Genomic DNA, 22773 nt, shown 5'->3' with positions numbered 1-22773 from the left:
TATGGGTGGAGGAATGGACTTTGTGTTCCTGACCCACCTGTGCTGATCTCTGTAGGAGTGTCCTCCTCTATAAATGTCCCCGTTATTCCATCCTCCTCCATAGACTGCTGATCATCCCTCACATACGCCTCTTCTTCTTCTGATTTCACCTCAAATTCTATATCGATTGGATCTCCACTCTACATCAAGAGAAGGAGAGAAAATATCATCTGTAAGATAGAAGATTTATTATTGTGACATCACATAGAAAATCCGCACATCGTCTCCATGAGTCCATGTTCTAGATTCTCCGTCCCACCAACCTTGTAATAGTGAGGGATGGTGAGATCTTCCTGTGTGAAATCCTGGGAATACAGAGGACGGGGACATCTCTCTGGTGGGTTCCCATGACTGGATCCATCTACCTGATGATGGTGAGGGATGGTGTGACCTTCCTGTGTGGAATCCTGGGAATACAGAGGACGGGGACATCTCTCTGATGGGTTCCCATGACTGGATCCATCTACCTGATGATGGTGAGGGATGGTGTGACCTTCCTGTGTGGAATCCCGGGAATACAGAGGACGGGGACATCTCTCTGGTGGGTTCCCATGACTGTATCCATCTGTAGGAAACACACACTGACTGAATCCATTGTTTCTATGTGTTTATCAGATGATGGGGGATCTAGGTGGAGCCTCCGTACTGCTCTCTCCTTTCCAATAAAGTCTCCTCTTACCCGGTGATGTGAGGGGTGGCTGATTGTCCATCATGATGTCCTTGTAGAGGTCCTTGTGTCCTTCTATATACTCCCACTCCTCCATGGAGAAATAGACAGCGACACCCTGACACCTTATAGGAACCTGACACACACAATGATACAGTCACCATCCAGACACATCCCTTGTCTGTTACTGGAGAATGTCCCAGAATTCCCGGCACCGCTCACCTCTCCTGTCAGAAGCTCCATCATCTTCTTGGTGACTTCTAGAATCTTCTGCATGTTGTGTCTCTCAGGGTTTAGGGAGTCACATGGAGGCACTGTGATGGTCATATGATCACCTGACTTCAGAAGAGGAAATCTCTGTATTGGGGAACCAATAGGAACATCATGTTAGACTCCCAGAATCCTCCTCACCTCTCCGGTCAGGTCTGTGTTTTATTAATAGAGATGAGAGTGATGTCATTTGACCTCCCAGAATCCTCCTCACCTCTCCGGTCAGGTCTGTGTTTTATTAACAGAGATGAGTGATGTCATGTGACCTCCCAGAATCCTCCTCACCTCTCCGGTCAGGTCTGTGTTTTATTAATAGAGATGAGAGTGATGTCATGTGACCTCCCAGAATCCTCCTCACCTCTCCGGTCAGCAGGTAGATGATCTCCAGGGTGAGGTTTAGAATCCTCTCAGTCATGTGACTCCGGTCCTCCTCCATCCTCATTGGTCTATACAGGTCTCCTTGTAGACGGATAACTTTGGGAAATGACAGTAAGAATGGTTTGGATGGTATAGGTCACACAAAATGATAGGATGTGAATGGGGGTGGAGGGGAATAGGAGGGTTGCTCTACATTTAATGACTGCTGCCCCCATTGGGAACACTTTTAGATTGGACTGTTTAATGTTTTGGAGGTCCCGGGACCCTTTTGGCCCGCTGGATCAGAAATCCCATTCTCTCTGTTGGCTTTGTTTTGTGTCTGGACTGGTTTTGCTCACTTTTCGATCTGCAGACAAGGAATGATAAATACGATCCTTCCTATGACCTGTTTGCTCGGAGGCAGTGCTGTGAGGACAATGTCGGCTCATCATGATGTCCAGGAAGGGGAAGTTGCTGACTTTTGGCCGGAGTTGCCGGATAATCGGGATAATTGGCAGAACTCAGTCTGGAAGACTCCAATCTCCAGCAGCCTTCTGACTGACAGGAGTGATGTCACTCTCTGCAGTAAGAGAAGGGGTTGGATTGGATGGCAGGCGGATGCTGCTGGTACAGCAGAGAGTTGTGGGGGAGGAGTTTGTACTTTTCCCTCCAATGGCAGCCCAGTGTGGGTAGAAGGAGGATATCCACCAGGCTACTAATTCACTGCCTTGTTATCTCTGTCCCCGACTACTGCACCTTCCTCTTGTTGGCTGACCTCTACGTACGCTATCAGTCTCATCCACCTTACCAACCGCTCAGTGTCCTCCACCTCTATCTGCCAATCCTTCCACTGGTCTCCATTCAGTGTACTCCACCCCTCTCTGCCAATCCCTCCACTGGCTTCCATTCAGTGTCCTCCATCCCTCTCTGCTAATCCCTCCACTGGCCTCCATTCAGTGTCCTCCACCCCTCTCTGCCAATCCCTCCACTGACCTCCATTCAGTGTCCTCCACCCATCTCTGCCAATCCCTCCTCAGACCTCCATTCAGTGTCCTCCACCCATCTCTCCACTGACCTCCATTCAGTGTCCTCCACCCATCTCTGTCAATCCCTCCACTGGCCTCCATTCAGTGTCCTCCACCCCACTCTGCCAATCCCTCCATTGGCTTCCATTCAGTGTCCTCCACCCCTCTCTGCCAATCTCTCCACTGGCCTCCATTCAGTGTCCTCCATCCCTCTTTGCCAATCCCTCCACTGGCTTCCATTCAGTGTCCTCCACCCCTCTCTGCCAATCCCTCCACTGGCCTCCATTCAGTGTCTTCCATCCCTCTCTGCCAATCCCTCCACTGGCTTCCATTCAGTGTCCCCCACCCCTCACTGCCAATCCCTCCACTGGCCTCCATTCAGTGTCCTCCACCCCTCACTGCCAATCCCTCCACTGGCCTCCATTCAGTGTCCTCCACCCCTCTCTGCCAATCCCTCCACTGGCCTCCATTCAGTGTCCTCCACCCCTCTCTGCCAATCCCTCCACTGGCTTCCATTCAGTGTCCTCCACCCCTCTCTGCCAATCCCTCCACTGGCTTCCATTCAGTGTCCTCCACCCCTCTCTGCCAATCCCTTCACTGGCTTCCATTCAGTGTCCTCCACCCCTCTCTGCCAATCCCTTCACTGGCTTCCATTCACTGTCCTTCAACCCTCTCTGCCAATTCCTCCACTGGTCTCCATTCAGTGTCCTCCACCCTTCTCTGCCAATCCCTCCACTGGCTCCCATTCACTGTCCTCCACCCCTCTCTGCTAATCCCTCCACTGACCTCCATTCAGTGTCCTCCATCCCACTCTACCAATCCCTCCACAGGCTTCCAATCACCCAAATGAATACAGTTCAAAACAGCAACATACAAAGTCACCCACAACTATGCCTCAAGCTACATAACCAACCTCATCTCAATTTATCACCCAAACTGTCCTCTCCTCCCAATACTTCTTATCTCTAGATCCCTCACCACCTCCTCCCGTGCTCACCTCTCCCGTCCTCTGGAACTCCCTTCCCTAAATCTTTCCGATTATCTCCTACTCTGTCCAGCTTTAGGTGATCCCTGAAGATTCATCTCTTCAGGGAAGTTTATTCCACCTCCACCTAACGACTGAACGTTTACTTTCTCCATCAATTCATCTTTCACATCTTCCTGCTGTACAGGCTGTATAAATCCTAGAGAACAATGACATCGACGTACCTTGAGGATCACATTTTAGGAAGAACATCTGAGACTGAAATGATAATTATATAAGAATCTGTTTTGGATCCTTCAGTACATTCAGAGTAAAATCCACCCTTAGATAAAAGTCACGTTCTCCACCCCCAATAAAAGTGGTATATTCCGCTAGTATAGACTGAGGAGGTTAGAAGGTGATTGGTGGGGAAGGTGAGATCTCCACAATGAGGAGAATGTTACGGCCCCAGAAGTGGGGAATGTTCTGCCCCTGAAGGGGTTAATCTGGGTTCCCACACTATATATGTGTGTATCATCATCTGCTGGAGATAAAAGACGTCACAGTGACTATGGAGAAAGAGGACGGACGTGACGATGGAGGAAGAGGACAGACGTGACGGTGGAGGAAGAGGACGGGCATGACGGTGGAGGAAGTGGACGGGCGTGACGGTGGAGGAAGAGGACGGGCGTGACGGTGGAGGAAGAGGATGGGCGTGACGGTGGAGGAAGAGGACGGACGTGACGATGGAGGAAAAGGATGGAGGAAGAGGAGGGACGTGAGGATGGAGGAAGAGGAGGGACGTGAGGATGGAGGAAGAGGACGGACGTGAGGATGGAGGAAGAGGACGGACGTGAGGATGGAGGAAGAGGACGGACGTGAGGATGGAGGAAGAGGACGGACGTGAGGATGGAGGAAGAGGACGGACGTGAAGATGGAGGAAGAGGACGGACGTGAAGATGGAGGAAGAGGACGGACGCGACGGCGGAGGAAGAGGAAGGATGCGACGGTGGAGGAAGAGGAAGGACGCGACGGTGGATGAAGAGGAAGGACGTGAAGATGGAGGAAGAGGACGGACGCGACGGTGGAGGAAGAGGACGGACGCGACGGTGGAGGAAGAGGACGGACGCGACGGTGGAGGAAGAGGACGGACGCGACGGTGGAGGAAGAGGACGGACGCGAAGGTGGAAGAAGAGGACGGACGCGACGGTGGAGGAAGAGGACGGACGCGAAGGTGGAGGAAGAGGACGGACGCGAAGGTGGAGGAAGAGGACGGACGCGAAGGTGGAAGAAGAGGACGGACGCGACGGTGGAGGAAGAGGACGGACATGACGGGGGGTTGCTGGGTGTAAATATAAAATCAAATCTTATTACCTCCTCTGCTGCCACTTCCAGCAATGTCTCCTCTCTACTTCCTCCCAACTCCCCTATTACCTGGAACTATTTATACTCGACATCACTTCCTGTCTGTACCTGACATCACTTCCTGTCTTCCATAGAGACAGAAAGTCTCTACAGTAGACAGGAAGTGATGTCAGATATAAATAGAACATTCCAGGTGAGAAGTGAGTTGGGAGGAAGCAGATGCGAGACATTTTTGGAACTGGCAGAAGAAGAGGTAGTAAGATTTTATCTTATTATATACCCCTCCCTTCCTGGGACCCAACAATAAGAGGGATTTCCCTCATTTACGTAGGAGAAGCCACGAAAACCATTGCGTTTCGTCCCTCTCGCCCATTTTTGGGATCTATGATGGAATGAGACGTGTGATTACCTTCGGTTCGCTATGCACTGATTCGGTTGGAGGGCTTTCTGGTTGCTTTTGTTCCCTCTCAACATAACATGTAACGACATCCACGTTGGTTAGATTGTTTATTGTTTTATTTTTTGAAGATAGAGGCTTGCTAGAAGCCTGCGATGAGTCAGCCTGGGAGTGAGGTCACCTCAGGACAGGCTGGGAGGCTCCAACAGATCAGGGATTCTGGAACCCTTTCACCTTCCTAGAGAGTTGAGAACTTCCTGGAACAAGGGAGGAGGCCCAGATCTGCATGTTTGAGGGATCCTGGAAAATCCCTGAGGAAGGAGGCTCGGCATGGTGACCAAGGCAACCCTCAAATATCAGAGAGTGAGAGGAGCAGAAGGAGAGTGTCGGGTGGAAGATGGAGTGCAGGCTGGAGTGTGGAGCCTGGAACTCCTCTTAGGCAGCAGCCAACTGCCACTGGGGGAACAGATACAGGTCACCAAAGATCCAACAGTACAGCTCTGGACCCCTTGAGAATGTCCATTTGGACGAAAATAGGCGGAGGGCAGAATCTAGGCTCAGTGTTGACGTCATGCCGCTGTACGTTTCCGAGTTGTCAAAGGCTCTATTTTTTTTTGTCTGTTGTCACATTGTGTTACTGGATGACTGGCTCTTTTCTACATTAAATCTTTATTTAAACTACTACACTATCACTGGCTTTCTGCTAGACTGTTTGTTGTTTTATTTTTTGAAGATAGAGGCTTTCTAGAAGCTTGAGATGAGTCAGCCTGAGAGTGAGGTCACTTCAGTAAAGGCTGGGAGGCTCTAACAGATCAGGGATTCTGGAGCCCTCACACCTTTCTAGAGAGTTGAGAACTTTCTGGAGCAGGGGAGGAACCCCAGATCTGCATGTTTGAGGGACCCTGGAAAATCCCCGGGGAAGGAGGCTTGGCATGGTGACCAAGGCAACCCTCAAATATCAGAGAGTGAGAGGAGCAGAAGGAGAGTGTTCGGTGGAAGATGGAGTGCAGGCTGGAGTGTGTAGCCTGAGACTCCTCTTAGGCAGCAGCCAACTGCCACTGGGGGAACGGATACAGCTCACCGAAGATCCAACAGTACAGCCCTGGACCCCTTGAGAATGTCCATTTGGATGAAACTAGGCGGAGGGCAGAATCTAAGTGTTGACGTCACGCTGCTGTACAATTCCAAGTTGTCAAAGGCTCTTTCTTTTTTTTGTCTGCTGTCACATTGTTTTTCCTGGATGACTGGCTCTTTTTTACATTAAATCTTTATTTAAACTACGACACTATCACTGGCATTCTGCTAGACTGTTTGTTGTTTTATTTTTTGAAGATAGAGGCTTGCTAGAAGCCTAGGATGAGTCAGCCTGGGAGTGAGGTCACCTCAGGACAGGCTGGGAGGCTCTAACAGATCAGGGATTCTGGAGCCTTCACACCTTTCTAGAGAGTTGAGAACTTCCTGGGGCCAATTTTGCCAGACATCAGAGACTGCGCATTGGCGAGAAAACACATGCCTGCCCTGAGTGCGGGAAATGTTTTATACAGAAATCAATCTTTGCTATACATTACAGATCTCACAAGGGGGTGAAGCCATACTCCTGCCCTGACTTCGGGAATTTTTTTTCACAGAAGTCCAGTCTTTCTGTTCATCAAACATTGCACACAGGCATGAAGACATAGATCTGCCCTGAGTGCAGGAAATGTTATCTATGGAAATCAGACCTTGTTATACATCAAAGATCTCACACAGTGGAGAATCCGTATACTTGTCCTGAGTGCGGAAAATGTTTTACACAGAAGTCTTGTTTAACCAAGCATCGGAGAACCCACACCACCCTCGAAGTGTATTCGTGTCCTGAGTGTGGGAAATGTCTTCTATATGGATGATATGTTGCAGGACCACTCTCAGGGTTCCATCACCAGACACTTGGGTGGAGGGATCTCCCACTTAGGGTTGCCACCTCCACGTCCGTCCTCTTCCACGTCCGTCCTCTTCCTTCTAACCCTAAAAAGGGAGATCCCTTCACCCAAGTGTCTGGTGATGGAACCCTGAGAGTGTTCCAGCCGTCATCTCCTCACTGCTACTCTGCACAGTGTCCTGGATCCTGAGGAATGTGGACATGGCGGGACAGTAGACTAAATCCCGGGACTGTCCTACAGGATCCGGGACACTTGGCAACAATGACAAGGCCGGGGTCACATTAAGAGATGGTTCTCAGTTCTGTAGTTCTTCTCAGATCCACAAGGTGGGGATCTCACTTCTACGCAGACAGGAAGTCTCTATGGAAGGCAGGAAGTGATGTTAAGTATAAATAGTTCCGGGTGAGAGGCGAGTGAGGAGGAAGTAGGAGACATTGCTGGAAGTGGCAGCAGAGGAGGTAATAAGCTCTGATTTTCTATGTACACCCAGTAACTCCCCATCATGTCTGTCCTCTTCCTCCATAGTCATGTCCGTCCTCTTCCTCCACCGTTGTGTCCGCTCTCTTCCTCCATCGTCACGTCCGTCCTCTTCCTCCATCGTCACGTCCGTCCTCTTCCTCCATAATCACGCCTGTCCTCTTCCTCCATAGTCACGCCCGTCCTCTTCCTCCTCCGTCTCGCCCGTCCTCTTCCTCCTCCGTCTCGTCCGTCCTCTTCCTCCTCCGTCTCGTCCGTCCTCTTCCTCCACCGTCACGTCCGTCCTCTTCCTCCACCGTCACGTCTGTCCTCTTCCTCCACCGTCACGTCTGTCCTCTTCCTCCACAGTCACATCTGTCCTCTTCCTCCACAGTCACGCCGGTCCTCTTCCTCCATGGTCACGCCCGTCCTCTTCCTCCATGGTCACGTCCGTCGTCTTCCTCCATGGTCACTGTGACGTCTTTTATCTCCAGCAGATGATGATACACACATATATAGTGAGGGAACCCAGATTAACCCCTTCAGGGGCAGAACATTCCCCCACTTCCGGGGCCAAAATCATTTGGAGACAGATATTTTAAATAACATGCCTGGGGGAAGAGGGGGTTGTCCTAGTCATGTGCTTAAATTGCTAGCAAATGACATGAGCAATGAGAAATTTCTGCTTTTCAGATAAGTTCCCACTGACACCATTGATCTTTTTAGCTATCTGCAACGTGGTAATTCTTCCCAATGACCACGAGAGTAAGGAGCATTCTTCCAACTGACCAGCACACTAATGTATCGTGAGTTGTGGATGTAGGAATTTTTAGGAGGGGTTCCCTGGGACCAGAAAGTTATTTCAAGGGTTCCTATGCATTGAAAAGGTTGAAAAAAGGTAGTTATAGACCCTTAATGGAAGGCATCAGGATGGTGACTGTATCATTGTGTGTGTCAGGTTCCTATATGGTGTCAGGGTGTCACTGTCTATTTCTCCATGGAGGAGTGGGAGTATTTAGAAGGACACAAGGACCTGTACAAAGACGTCATGATGGACAATCAGCCGCCCCTCACATCACCGGGTAAGAGGAGACTTTAATGGAAAGGAGAGAGCAGTACGGAGGCTCCACCTAGATCCTCCATCATCTGATAATCACATAGAAACAATGGATTCAGTCAGTGTGTGTGTTTCCTACAGATGGATCCAGTTATGGGAACCCACCAAAGAGATGTCCCCGTACTCGGTATTCCCAGGATTCCACACAGGAAGGTCACACCATCACTCACCATCATCAGGTAGGTGGATCCAGTCATGGGAACCCACCAGAGAGATGTCCCCGACCTCTGTATTCCCTGGATTCCACACAGGAAGGTCACACCATCCCTCACCATCAACAGGTAGGTGGATCCAGTTATGGGAACCCACCAGAGAGATGTCCCCATCCTCGGTATTCCCGGGATTCCACACAGGAAGGTCACACCATCACTCACCATCATCAGGTAGGTGGATCCAGTAATGGGAACCCACCAGAGAGATGTCCCCGACCTCTGTATTCCCGGGATTTCACACAGGAAGGTCACACCATCGCTCACCATCATCAGGTAGATGACGACTAGACTACTAGATATGTTTGAGCCACCTAACAGAAACCCACCAGAGAGATGTCCCCGTCCTCTGTATTCCTGGGATTCCACATAGGAACGTCACACCATCCCTCACTATCAGGTAGGTGGATCCAGTCATGGGAACCCACCGGAGAGATGTCCCCGTCCTCTGTATTCCCGAGATTCCACACAGGAAGGTCACACCATCTAACACCTTCATCAGGTAGATGACTACTAGACTAATATTAATTGAACTAGTGTCCTTTTTGCAAACTTACTATGTAGTACAATTATTAATAGTGTGGTAGAAGAATCCTGCATTCTCCACCATCTGTTGTAGAGGAATGCAGACCGCTGTCTTGTGCAGTAAAAATATCATCCACATTTATTATATTACAAAAGGTTATTACATTCATTAGTCCAGCTGAGTCCAACATTCTCACACACAGCAAACAGTAGTGAGAGCCACCTATCACAACACTATACGGCCCCCGAAAACTTGGCACTAGGGTAGAGACTTGGGTAATTAAATCTCCTCCTGTGGCACCCAGTGTCCATCCCGACCTCCAGAGCCCAACCATCTTTGGTAGATAAAGTGATATAGAATTGCCCGCATTCTCCACTAGTTGCTGTAGAAGAATCCAGGCCACTGTTTTGTACAGTGAAAATATAATTCAGGTTTATTAGTTTATCATTTATGCAAGGAAGCTGATTAACATATGACATACTCCTCATTACCCACAGGGATGAAAAATACATTTGAAATCTATTTGAAAATGGGTGGTGGATGGGTGTTCCAGCATGACAATGACCCAAAACACACGGCCAAGGCAACAAAGGAGTGGCTCAAGAAGAAGCACATTAAGGTCCTGGAGTGGCCTAGCCAGTCTCCAGTCCTTAATCCGATTGAAAATCTGTGGAGGGAGCTGAAAGTTGGAGTTGCCAAACGTCGGCCACCAAACCTTAATGACTTGGAGAGGATCTGCCAAGAGGAGTGGGCCAAAATCCCTCCTGAGATGTGTGCAAACCTGGTGGCCAACTCCAGGAAACGTCTGACCTCTGTGATTGTATCTTTCATACAGGTAACAAGCTGAGATTAGAAGCAGTCTCTTAAAGGGAGTGCTGCTAATCTCTTTTTGTTACCTGTATAAAAGACACCTGTCCATAGGAGCAATCAAACAATCAGATTCCAAACTCTCCACCATGGCAAAGACCAAAGAGCTGTCCAAGGATGTCGGACAAGATTGTAGACCTACACAAGGCTGGACTGGGCTACCAAACTATCGCCAAGCAGCTTGGTGAGAAGGTGACAACAGTTGGTGCAATCATTTACAAATGGAAAAAACGCAAAACAACTGTCAGTCTCCCTAGGTCTGGTGCACCATGCAAGATCTCACCTCATGGAGTGTCAATGATCATGAGAACAGTGAGGAATCATCCCAGAACTACACGTGAGGATCTTGTCAATGATCTCCAGGCAGCTGGGACCACAGTCACCAAGAAAACAATTGGTAACACACTACACCGACAAGGACTGAAATCCTGCAGTGCCCGCAAGGTCCCTCTGCTCAAGAAAGCACATGTCCAGGCCCGTCTGAAGTTTGCCACTGAACATCTGAATGATGCAGAGGAGGACTGGTAGAAAGTGTTGTGGTCAGATGAGACCAAAATCCAGCTCTTAGGCATCAACTCAACTCGCCGTGTTTGGAGGAGGAGGAATGCTGCCTATGACCCCAAGAACACCATCCCAACTGTCAAACGTGGTGGAAACATTCTGCTTTGGGGGTGTTTTTCTGCTAAGGGGACAAGACAACTGCACCGCATCAAAGGGACGATGGACGGGGCAATGTACCATCAAATCTTTGGTGAGAACCTTCTTCCCTCAGCCAGGGCATTGAAAATGGGTCGTGGATGGGTGTTCCAGCATGACAATGACCCAAAACACACGGTCAAGGCAACAAAGGAGTGGCTCAAGAAGAAGCACATTAAGGTCCTGGAGTGGCCTAGCCAGTCTCCAGACCTTAATCCAATTGAAAATCTGTGGAGGGAGCTGAAAGTTGGAGTTGCCAAACGTCAGCCACCAAACCTTAATGACTTGGAGAGGATCTGCCAAGAGGAGTGGGCCAAAATCCCTCCTGAAATGTGTGCAAACCTGGGGGCCAACTCCAGGAAACATCTGACCTCTGTGATTGCCAACAAGGGATTTGCCACCAAGTACTAAGTCATGTTTTGTGAAGGGGATCAAATCCTTATTTCCCTCATGAACATGCAGATCAGTCATCATTTGTTAGACATGCATTTCTGCTGAATTTGTTGTTGCTATTCTGTATCTCAGTGTTACAATACACCGAACATTTGATTTTTAGACTGATTATTTCTTTGTGAGTGGGCGAACATTCAACATCAGCAGGGGATCAAATTTTCTTCACTGTTTTATATATATATTGAATACAACCAAAATTGTAGCATTTCAAATATGTCAATATATTTGGGAAGACAATTTTTAAAATATATTTAAAATATATTTTTCTTCCATGTGGGTAATACCTACAAAACCCACTTAGATAACCCTCTTTCCCTCCAAAACTGTGCAAATTTCAAGAAGATGGTCTTCTTATTTAGCCATAATATGCATTTTTAGACCAAGATAACCTGGAATATCCAGGAGTCTCTCTTGTTTCCTCATAACAAAGTATACCTTTCACATGTTCATACATTCTGGATTATTAACTTTCAACAAGGTTGGAGAACACGACCATAACCCAGACCACAACCCAGGCCACAACCCAGACCATAACCCAGGCCACAACACAGACCATAACCCAGGCCACAACACAGACCACAACACAGACCACAACCCAGACCATAACCCAGGCCACAACCCAGACCATAACCACTAAGCCTGCAGGTTGGCTGAATCCATCTTCAGTAGTTGTGTGTTATATGTAGACACGGCTGATACATTGAACGTCTTTTTATATATTCAGAGTGGAAACCTCGGGGACAGTATTATTGTAGTAAAAGAAGAGTTCAAAGAGGAGGATGAGGAGCATGGAGTGATGGAGGAACTTTCAGAAAGACACAAGGATACTATGATAGAGCCTCCTAGTAAAAGAAAACCACCAGAGAGATGTCCCCGTCCTCTGTATTCCCAGGATTCCACACAGGAAGGTCACACCATCGCTCACCATCATCAGGTAGGTGAGGAACAATCACTGATAGTATCAGGATCTGTACATTATCTGCATTGTTACCATTGATGTCATTTTATTATATATTCAGAGTGGAAACCTGAGAGATTCTACAATTGAGGTTAAAGAAGAGATAAAAGAGGAGGAGGATGAGGATGGGGTGATGAAGGAGTCAGAGATTCCAGAAGGACGCAAAGATCTGTACCAGGACACCATGGTGGAGTCATCCAGCTACAGGAACCCACCAGAGAGATGTCCCTGTCCTCTGTATTCCTGGGATTCCACACAGGAAGGTCACACCATCCCTCACCATCATCAGGTCGGTGGAGTTGAGGGTCGGGAACATAAAGTGATGGAACCCTCTGACATGTGGAGACGATGTGTGGACTCTACAAGATGAGATGTTCTATGTGATCTCTCATCATAAATCCTTCTATGTTACAGATGTTATTTTCTGCCATTCTGTTGGTTTAGGGTGAAGATCTGATGAACATGAAAGTTGAGGGTGAAGTAGAAGAGACGTATGTGAGGGATGATCAGCAATATACGAAGGAGGCTGGAATGAGGAGGACATTCATAGAGGAGGACACTCCTACAGAGATCAGCACAGGTGACCAGAATATATTCCTCTCTTATCTCTGCTCTGTTACCGCCCCCCCCCAGCCCCCATTGGTTCCTGCTCCACTGACAAGGCGGTGTAAATGTAGAAGTGATCTGGGAGGAGGAGCAAAGGCCCTTTGACTGAAGAGGGGAGGAGTCCCAGCTGATTGGGACATCCACAGAGAACATCTGCTCCCTCCTATCTCCCTGATCCAGATGGAATCTTGATGGAAGTGAACTAACCCTCTCCTATCTATTGATGATGTTTTTCTATTTTTCCAGGACCCGCCATGGAGAAACCCTCAAAGGATCGTCTTACTTTACCTCCAGGTTGTAAAATGGAAGATGAGGACTTTAAACAAGAATGTACAGAAGAAGAAATAATGGCCTCCTGCAGTCCCTCTGACTCTGAGGGACCTCATACTATGGATGATGGTGCTGAAATTCAGGGGGAGATTATATTTTACTGTGTTGAGTGCGGGGAAAGTTTCAGCTCTGAATTAAGTCTTTCTGTACATCAGAGATCTCACACGGGTGAGAAGCTTCATTCCTGTTCTGAGTGCGGGAAATGTTTCCTTCACAAATCAGAACTGGTCAGACATCAGAGAACTCACACCGGCGAGAGGCCGTATTCCTGTCCTGAGTGCGGGAAATGTTTTTCCCAGAAGGCCCATCTTTCCAGACATCAGGGATTACACACAGGGGAGAAGCCATTTTCTTGCCCTGAGTGTGGGAAATGTTTTATTCGTAAATCCAAACTGGACATACATTACAGATCACACACGGGGGAGAGGCCGTATTCCTGCCCTAAGTGCGAGAGATGTTTTTCAGATAAGGACAAGCTTTCCAGACATCAGAGACTGCACACTGGCGAGAAATTATATTCCTGTCCTGAGTGCGGGAAATGTTATACACAGAAATCAGACCTTGTTATGCATCAAAGGTCTCACACAGGAGAGAGCCCATATTCCTGCCCTGAGTGTGGGAAACTCTTTTCACAGAAGTCCAATCTTTCTGTACACCAGAGACTGCACACAGGTGAAAAACCATTTTCCTGTCTCGACTGCGGGAAATGTTTTCCTCGTAAATCAGATCTTGTTATACATCAAAGATCTCACACGGGGGAGAAGCCTTTTTCCTGCCTTGAGTGCGGGAAATGTTTTTCACAGAAGTCCCTTCTTTCCAGACATCAGAGAGTGCACACGGGCGAGAAGCAGTATGTCTGCCCTGAGTGTGGGAAAAGTTTTACGCAGAATTCAGAACTCATTACACATCAAAGAGCTCACACGGGGGAGAAGCCATTTTACTGCCCTGAGTGCGGAAAATCTTTTTCACAGAAGACGAATCTTTCCAAACATCAGAGATTGCACACAGGCGAGAAGCCGTATTCCTGCTCTGAGTGTGGGAGATGCTTTTCACAGAAATCAGAACTTGTTAAACATCAGAGATCTCACACAGGGGAGAAGCCGTATTCCTGCAATGAGTGCGGGAAATGTTTTACACGTAAGGCAAATCTTAAGGAACATCAGATGTGCCACACGCAGGAAAGGCTGTTTTCCTGCTCTGAGTGTGGGAAATGTTATCCACGGAAATCAGAGCTTGTCAAACATCAAAGATCTCACAGAGAGGAGAAGCCATAGTCCTGCCCTGAGTGCGGGAAATGTTTTACACAAAAGTCTTGTGTTACCAAACATCAGAGAACCCACGCAACCCTTGAGGTGTATTAGTGTCCTGAGTGCAGGAAATGTCTTCTATATGGGTGATATGTTGCCGTACATCAGAGATCCCACACAACCCTTGAGGTGTATTAGTGTCCTGAGTGCGGGAAGTGTCTTCCATATGGATCATATGTTGCCGTACATCAGAGATCTCACACTGGGAAGAAGCACACCTTGATATACACCTCAGAAAACGTGGCTGAGCGCTCCTCTGATCTTTATCATGGAAGAAACACTTTATAAGGAGATCAGAGATCACTAAAGACTTGAAAGTTGTGTCTGGCTTCCTCTGCTAGGAGAGAGAAGGAGGGGGGGGGGTCACTGCTGGTTGGGTCCCTCTAGCAGTGTTGTCTGATCTCCCCTGACCTTCAGCAGAAGCTTCCATGGAGGACATCATGGTGAGAGAGAAGGAGGGGGGTCTCTGCTGGTTGGGTCCCTCTAGCAGTGTAGTCTGATCTCCCCTGACCTTCAGCAGAAGCTTCCATGGGGGACATCATGGTGAGAAAGAAGGAGGGGGGGGGTCACTGGTGGTTGGGTCCCTCTAGCAGTGTAGTCTGATCTCCCCTGACCTTCAGCAGAAGCTTCCATGGATGACATCATGGTGAGAGAGGAGCTAGATATTGCTTGTGGATGAAGAGAAGAGATCAGACTGAAAACAGAAATGGTGGACTTTAGAGGTCTCCGCATTCAACAAAATGTTACAATAACACTTCTATTTCAAAATAAATTGTTACAAATAATGAAAATGTGTACTTTTTTTTCTTAATAGTAAGTCTATTAAAGTCTGATACATCAATACATGTTGTATCAATTGCACAAATACACTATATTCCCCCAAGTATTCTCCCCGCCCCCCTGTATACACACTATATTGCCCGCAGTATTGGTCGGCCTGTAGCTGGCCAGCTAAGACCAGTCCTAGGTTCACATATATGTGTATACCAAACCTGCCAATAACATCAGTATAATATATATGTGCATATGTTAAAGCCAAAAGCAAAATCGTTGCTGTGATTTATGTCTTTGATTGTTATATGACATTTATATATTCATTGTGTTAGCAGAAGCAGAAAAAGGAAAATATGCCTTTAAGAGTTAGTAAAGAACTGAGCCAATCACAGACAGCCTCACACTGTACAGAGCCTTAACCAATCCCAGCCAGTTTCACATTTATGCCTGTGTAAAACTCCCTGCTAGGATTTTCTAGAGACACATGCTCACCAGACAGAAGAGGAAACAGACAGTTCCAATCAGAAGAGCTTTATGGAGGCAGAGCAGGCCAAATAGGTATTTAATGCACTTGTGTGTTCCTCTATTGTTTGGCAGTGCAGGTGGATCTGTGTGTTGAAACTGTTGTGTGTGTTTTACTTGTAGTTCCACCGAACGAATTTACGAACTTACGAACTTATCGAATCGAACTTACAAATTTACCGAATCTAACAAATTTATCAAGCTATCAAATCAAACCACTGTAATATAAAGAAATAAGCTACTGTATGATAAATGAAACAAGCCATTGTAAGCAGTTATATGAAGAAGATTGAAGTTATTAAAGAAGTTAACTAAAGTATTCGGTGTGCTCTTTAAACCTACTGCATCCATAGAGCGGCATTGGAGGAATTACAGAGTAAAGTCAGTCTAAATAAACAAAGAAACAGCAATTGCATAATTTTTCTAATGCCACAGCGCACAAGGCACCAAAGGGTGCTGCGCCTGCCACAGTGGAACTATTACCCTCAGAGGTCAAGCAACAGCGCTCCTCAACTTGCACAGTAAAGAGTACACTAGAGAAATAGAGCGCCAGCATATACCGCCACGCAGAGGCACCTCAGCGGAACAGTACAGGCCACAGCACGTGCGCATTAGTAAGACTGCAGCCGACTCTCAAAGTGGCATAACGGTAAAGGCAAGACAGTCAGAGAAAGAGCGCCAAACCTCCTGCACCCCTAGAGAGAGAAAGAGATGCATGGGGGGAGGGCCAGAGTCCAGAGCTAGAGTGCCTGCACCGCTATCCATCAAGAGACCACGTGTTGCATCCAGAGAGTTCACGCAGAGCATCGCAAGTCACCGCAGAGCATTGCAAAGTCACCGCAGAGCATTGCAAGTCACCGCATCAAGAAAAGAAAAGTCTCCTTTAAGACTGACGTTTGTTTCTGCAACCTTCAGATCACGGTATCCTGCATTTCAATTAAGGTCAGAGCTTTCCTTTATTACTCACTTATGCACATAGGTTTCTGCAAGAGACATTTTTGTGCTCAAGAGAATACAGACTTTTAAAAAAAAAAAAGACAGTTATAGTATATGACTCTGAAGTATTTAAAGTGAAAGTAATTTATTGCCTATGTATTTTGGTGCTATTACATGTAAAGTGAAAGTCATTTATTCTTGCATTTGTTAGTATTGCATTTAAAGTGACAGGTCCTTATTATTCACATTAATTGTTATAGCATTCAGAAATGGCTGAGCCTAGCATTGCCACCCCACTGTTAGCAGATGCAATGATAGATATGATAGAAGGTGAAGAGCAAGAGAACCTGTCTGAATCTGAAAGGTGCAATGTAACGGTAGTCTCGCCCCAAACAAATATGGCTGAAACAGGTGAACTAAGACGTTCATCACGGGACAGAAAGCCGACCCAAAAGGTGCTAGAAAATTTGGAGCAAGAGGCAGCACTGAAAGAAAAAAAGTTTGCCCGAATGTATGAGAGGTGGAAAGTATACACCATAGACATTCGCAGAAAGCTAAAACAAGAAAGCATAAAGGAGAATTTGAGTGAAATAATAGAGACGGTAGAAGATTCTGAGTCAGAGCTTATGACAGCATATGTCAACTTGCGGTCGTCCTTGATACCCTCCCAGGATATTGTAAGGAACATGGATACATGTACCGCAGTCACTAGGGATTTAGTGAAGCTTATGAGAGAACTATCATCTGCAGCAAATTATGATGAAGTCAAGGCCCGAAAGGGAATGAATGAGCTCTTCATGAAAGACTATGCTAGGTCCTTAGGAGGAACCACAATCTCAAGTATGACTTCCATCACTAGCAGAAGTGCCAGCCACATAACAGAGTCCTCAAGTACATCAGCCAAAAGAAAGGAATTAGCTGAACAACTCGCTGCCAAAAGAGCAGAAGTTGAGATGGAATCTGCCATTGAGGCTCAGCGTCTACAGATAGCCGAAATAGAGGCTCAGCGCCATAAAATGGAAGCCGAACTGGAAGCTCAGCGCCATAAAATGGAAAGTCTGGAAAGGCAGAAGGAAGTTAAGATTATAGAAGCCAGACTCAGAGTGCACGAAGAGGATACGAATCAGGGTAGTCATAGATCCAAATCAGTGCTAAGTGGAGAAGCTGACTCCTACGTTCTTCCTTACACCCAGGAAAATGGAAGGAAATCTCCAGCATGTAGTGAAGAAATAAGTCATAGTCCTTTCATCCCTGCTCAGAGAGAAAAGAAGAGAGACTCTCCTGATTCAGAACAAAGTGGAAAAAGAGAACCAGATAATTCAACTCCCATATGTCATGGCAGTGGTCACGAGGATGTTACAACTGTTGACCCGGCGAAACCTCAGAGAATATTTCTCACTAGACTTCCTGTTCCAGAACCTACTATATTCTCTGGAGACGTACTGAAGTTTATAGAATGGAAGGCAAGTTTTGAAATGATCATTGAACATAATTGCTCCCGTCCAGTGGACAAGTTATTCTACCTCCAGCGGTATACTGGCGGAGAAGCAAAAAAGGTTCTTGAAGGTAACTTCTATAGGAAAGATGAAGAAGCCTACAAGCAAGCTTGGGAAAAATTAAATGCAAGATATGGTCATCCCTTCTTAGTACAAAGAGCTTTTAGAGAGAAGTTGATAAACTGGCCTAAAATAGGTCCTAAAGAACACTTCAAGCTCCAAGAGTATGGCGACTTCCTGCAAGCATGCAGCAATGCTATCCCACATGTTCAAGGACTAGAAGTATTGAACGACTATCTAGAAAACCACAGGATGCTAGCCAAGCTACCAGAACAAGTGGCTTCTGGATGGAATCGTTATGTGACTGAACAGTTAGATCACGGCAAAAACTTCCCAAGTTTTAAAGAGTTCTCTGAATTTGTCAATGAGGAAGCACGAATAGCGTGTAATCCAGTAACAGCATCTTATGTCTTAAAACCCTTAGAAGAAAGGCCTACAAGAGAGATAAGACGCTCAAGAGCAACTAGCTTTGCAACCAACACAGCTACTAAAGGTCCAGATGCCCATGAGAGCAAGTTCAATGTCATTACTGGAATCAGTAAAGAGTCAGAACCGACAAGTCTTCAGACTACCTTCAAGTGTATGTTCTGTGAAGAGAATCACTCCATACATAAGTGCCAAATATTGAAGGAAAGGTCTCCAGACGAAAAGAAGAAGTTTGTGTTTGATAATCAGCTGTGTTTTGGATGTTTAAGAAAAGGCCATATTACTAAAGAATGCAAGAAAAAGGCCACTTGCAGTATTTGTAAAGGACGTCATCCTACACCACTACATGAAGAACGTCCAAAGAAAGAGAAATCCTTAATGCCCAAGGACACTGAGGAAGAAAATAAAGCAACAGTATTCTCTTGCAGAGTGAGAGAAAGAGAAATCAATGGCACGTCAATGGTTGTACCAGTGTGTATTTCAAATCCTAAAAGGAAGAACAAGAAGGTATACGCCTATGCGCTACCGGATGCCCAGAGTGACGTCACCTTCATTGATCAAGAAATCTGCAAGAAATTACAAGTGGCCACAGAACCAGTGAAACTCAAACTCACTACAATGACAGGAAGAGACACATTGGTGAACAGTCAAAGAGTCAAAGGACTGAGAGTTAGAGGACTCCACTCAAACTGCATATTAGATATACCTCCAGCTTATACAAAAGACGACATACCTCTGGATCGAGATCGCATACCTACCTGTGAAACAGCCAACAAATGGGAACACCTATCTGTCATATCTCATGAAATGTCCCCGCTGAAGGAATTTGGTGTTGGACTGTTGATAGGCTACGACTGTCCCGAGGCGTTGGTGCCACGAAAGATAATCGCAGGAGGAAAGGGTGAACCCTACGCAGTCCAAACTGATCTAGGATGGGGTGTTGGAGGAAAACGACAGATTGCAGATTCAGGACAGGTGACAGGATTGTGTCATACAGTTGCAAGAAAAAGTATGTGAACCCCTTGGGATTACATGGAGTTTTGCATGAATTGGGCATAAAATGTGCTCTGAACGTCATCTAAGTCACAACAATAGAAGAACACAGTCTGCTGAACATAATACTACACAAACATTAGATGTTGCCATGGTTTAATTGCACATAACATGAAACATTCACAGTGCAGGGAGGAAAAAGTATGTGAACCTTTGGACTTAATAACTGGTTGACCCTCCTTTGGCAGCAATAACCTCAACCAAACGTTTCCTGTAGTTGCAGATCAGACCTGCACATTGATCTGGAGTAATTTTGGACCACTCCTCTTCACAAAACTGTTTCAGTGTAGCAATATTCTTGGGATGTCTGGTGTGAATCGCTCTCTTAAGGTCATGCCACAGCATTTCAATCGGGTTGAGGTCAGGACTCTGACTGGGCCACTCCAGAAGGCGTATTCTGTGCTGTTGCAGCCATTGTTTTGTTGAATTACTTGTATGCTTTGGGTCATTGTCCTGTTGCATCACCCATCCTTTGCGGAGCTTCAGTTGGCGGACAGATGGTCGTACGTTTTCCTGCAAAATGTCTTGATAAACTCTGGAATTCATTTTCCCATCAATGACAACAATCCATTCAGGCCCTGAGGCAGCAAAGCAGCCCCAAACCATGATGCTCCCTCCGCCATGTTTTACAGTGGGGATGAGGTTTTGATGTTGGTGTGCTGTGCCTTTTTTCTCCACACATAGTGTTGTGTGTTCTTCCCAAACAACTCAATCTTGGTTTCATCTGTCCACAGTATATTTTGCCAGTAGTGCTGTGGAACATCCAGGTGCTCTTTTGCAAACTTCAAACGTGCTGCAATATTCTTTTTGGACAGCAATGGCTTCCTCCGTGGTGTCCTCCCATGTACTCCATTCTTGTTTAATGTTTTCCTTATTGTAGATGTGTCAACAAAAATGTTAGCATGTGCCAGAGATTTCTGTAGGTCTTTAGCTGACACTCTGGGATTCTTCTTTACCTCATGCAGCATTCTGCGCTGTGCTCTTGCAGTCATTTTTACAAGACGACCACGCCTAGGGAGAGTAGCAACAGTGCTAAACTTTCTCCATTTGTAGACAGTCTGTCTTACCGTGGACACATGAACATCACGGCTTTTGGAAATACTTTTGTAACCCTTTCCAGCTTCATGCAAGTCAACAATTCTTGATTGTAGGTCTTCTGAGAGCTCTTTTCTGCGAGGCATGGTTCACATCAGACAGTGCTTCTTGAAACCAGTAAACCCAAAACAGGTGTGTGTTTTTTAAGGGCAGGACAGCTGTCAGCAACACATCCAATATCATCACACTGATTGGAGTCAAGGTTGGTTCACTCCTGGCTCCAATTAGCTCTGGGAGAAGTCATTAAGCTAGGGCCTCACATACTTTTTCCTCCCTGCACTGTGAATGTTTACATGTTATGTGCAATAAAACCATGGCAACATCTAATGTTTGTGTAGTATTATGTTCAGCAGACTGTGTTCTTCTATTGTTGTGACTTAGATGACGTTCAGAGCACATTTTATGCCCAATTCATGCAAAACTCCACGTAATCCCAAGGGGTTCACATACTTTTTCTTGCAACTGTAGAATATCTGTCCAAGAGTTACCAACTGTAAGTCCAGCGAAAGTACTCAAAATCCTAGAATCCGACTTTGCAGACGTAAGTTCTAATGAAAAGAGTGTCTCCCAAGAGGACATAAAGTTTGTACAAGTTCTAGAAGATAATATTCAGCAAAATCAACAAGGTTATCTTGAAATGCCCCTACCTTTTAGAGAACGACCTCATCTGCCAAATAACAGAGATCTTGCCCTGGCAAGATTGAAAAGCTTAAAGAAAAGGATGGGAAGAGATCCCAAACTGAAAGATGATTATTTGAAATTCATGAAAAAAAATCCTCAAGGGCACACAGAGAAAGTTGATGGTCAGCCTAAAAATGGAGAAGTGTGGTACATCCCACATCAAGGTGTCTATCACCCAAAGAAACCGGATAAGATCAGAGTAGTTTTTGATTGCTCAGCAAGGTACAATGATGTTGCATTGAACGATCATCTACTTAAGGGACCAGATCTTACAAACACTGTACCTGGAGTACTCTGTAGATTCAGAAAGTATCCCATAGCAGTCATGTGCGACATTGAAAAGATGTTCCACCAATTTCATGTGAAGGAAGAAGATAGAGACTTCCTGAGGTTCCTATGGTGGGAAGACGGAGATACAGATACAGAGCCAGCAGAATACAGGATGAAAGTACACTTGTTTGGAGCAGCATCATTCCCAGGTTGTGCTAATTATGGTATGAAGTATCTGGCCAATCAGAATGAAAAGGATTGTCCATCAGCAGCAAATTTTTTGAAGGAAAACTTTTATGTAGATGATGGTCTTATAAGCCTAGAATTCTCAGAATCGGCAATACAGTTGGTGAGAGAGCCAAGAGTTATGCGCAAAGGCAAACCTGCGTCTTCACAAATTCATCTCAAACGACAGAGAGGTACTAGAATCCATCAGTGACTCCGAACGTGCATCAACAATAAAGAATGTGGATCTTAACTATGATCCTCTTCCAGTTCAGAATGTACTCGGATTGGGATGGAATGTAGAAAACGACAATTTTTTCTTTGAAATATCCATGAAAGAGAAAGTTCCAACTAGACGTACCATTCTTTCCACAGTAGCCTCAATATATGATCCGTTGGGATTCCTATCACCAGTAATCCTCAGAGCAAAAGAAATACTGCAAGAATTATGCAGACAGAAGTTGGGATGGGACGAACCCATACCTGCAGGCTTGAGGCCAAGGTGGGAGAGTTGGATAAGAGACTTGCAAAATTTGAAAGAAATTCGGATACCCAGATGTTTTGTACCTCCTGATTTCGGAAAGTACAAGAAAATAGAACTTCATCACTTTTCAGATGCCAGTAGTCATGGTTATGGTCAGTGCTCCTACATCAGAGTAATAGGAGAAGAAAAGATACACTGTGCCCTAGTTATGGGAAAGGCCAGA

The 22773-nt window shown here is 46.2% G+C and overlaps 2 protein-coding genes across 2 annotated transcripts in view; one reads left to right on the top strand and one right to left on the bottom strand.

Moving 5' to 3' along the window:
• Positions 1–22773, bottom strand: part of LOC149465031 (uncharacterized) — a 48306-nt gene that overhangs the window by 1918 nt on the left and 23615 nt on the right. The gene's annotated exons all lie outside the window — the stretch shown is intronic.
• LOC149465032 (uncharacterized) lies at positions 7117–15319 on the top strand. The gene is made up of 6 exons (XM_089673646.1): positions 7117–8541; positions 8658–8959; positions 12052–12261; positions 12347–12574; positions 12730–12865; positions 13138–15319. Exons 1-6 carry the CDS (start codon positions 8457–8459, stop codon positions 14493–14495), a joined length of 2319 nt encoding a protein of 772 aa, XP_089529772.1. The 5' UTR covers positions 7117–8456; the 3' UTR covers positions 14496–15319.

Source organism: Staurois parvus, unplaced genomic scaffold (genome assembly GCF_062004578.1).
Source record: "Staurois parvus isolate SC_StPar_1 unplaced genomic scaffold, SC_StPar_1.0 ptg000144l, whole genome shotgun sequence".
NCBI classification, from domain to species: Eukaryota; Metazoa; Chordata; class Amphibia; order Anura; family Ranidae; genus Staurois; species Staurois parvus.
Note: the sequence above shows the minus strand (reverse complement) of the source record. Positions and strands in the feature narration are given on the sequence as shown.

Excerpts from the sequence above, each read along its gene's own strand:
- LOC149465032 (XM_089673646.1), top strand. The coding sequence starts at position 8,457 with ATGGAGGAGTGGGAGTATTTAGAAGGACACAAGGACCTGTACAAAGAC. Across the intron at positions 8,542-8,657 it reads GCCGCCCCTCACATCACCGG|ATGGATCCAGTTATGGGAAC; the intron begins GTAAGAGGAGAC and ends TGTTTCCTACAG. Across the intron at positions 12,575-12,729 it reads CCATCCCTCACCATCATCAG|GGTGAAGATCTGATGAACAT; the intron begins GTCGGTGGAGTT and ends CTGTTGGTTTAG.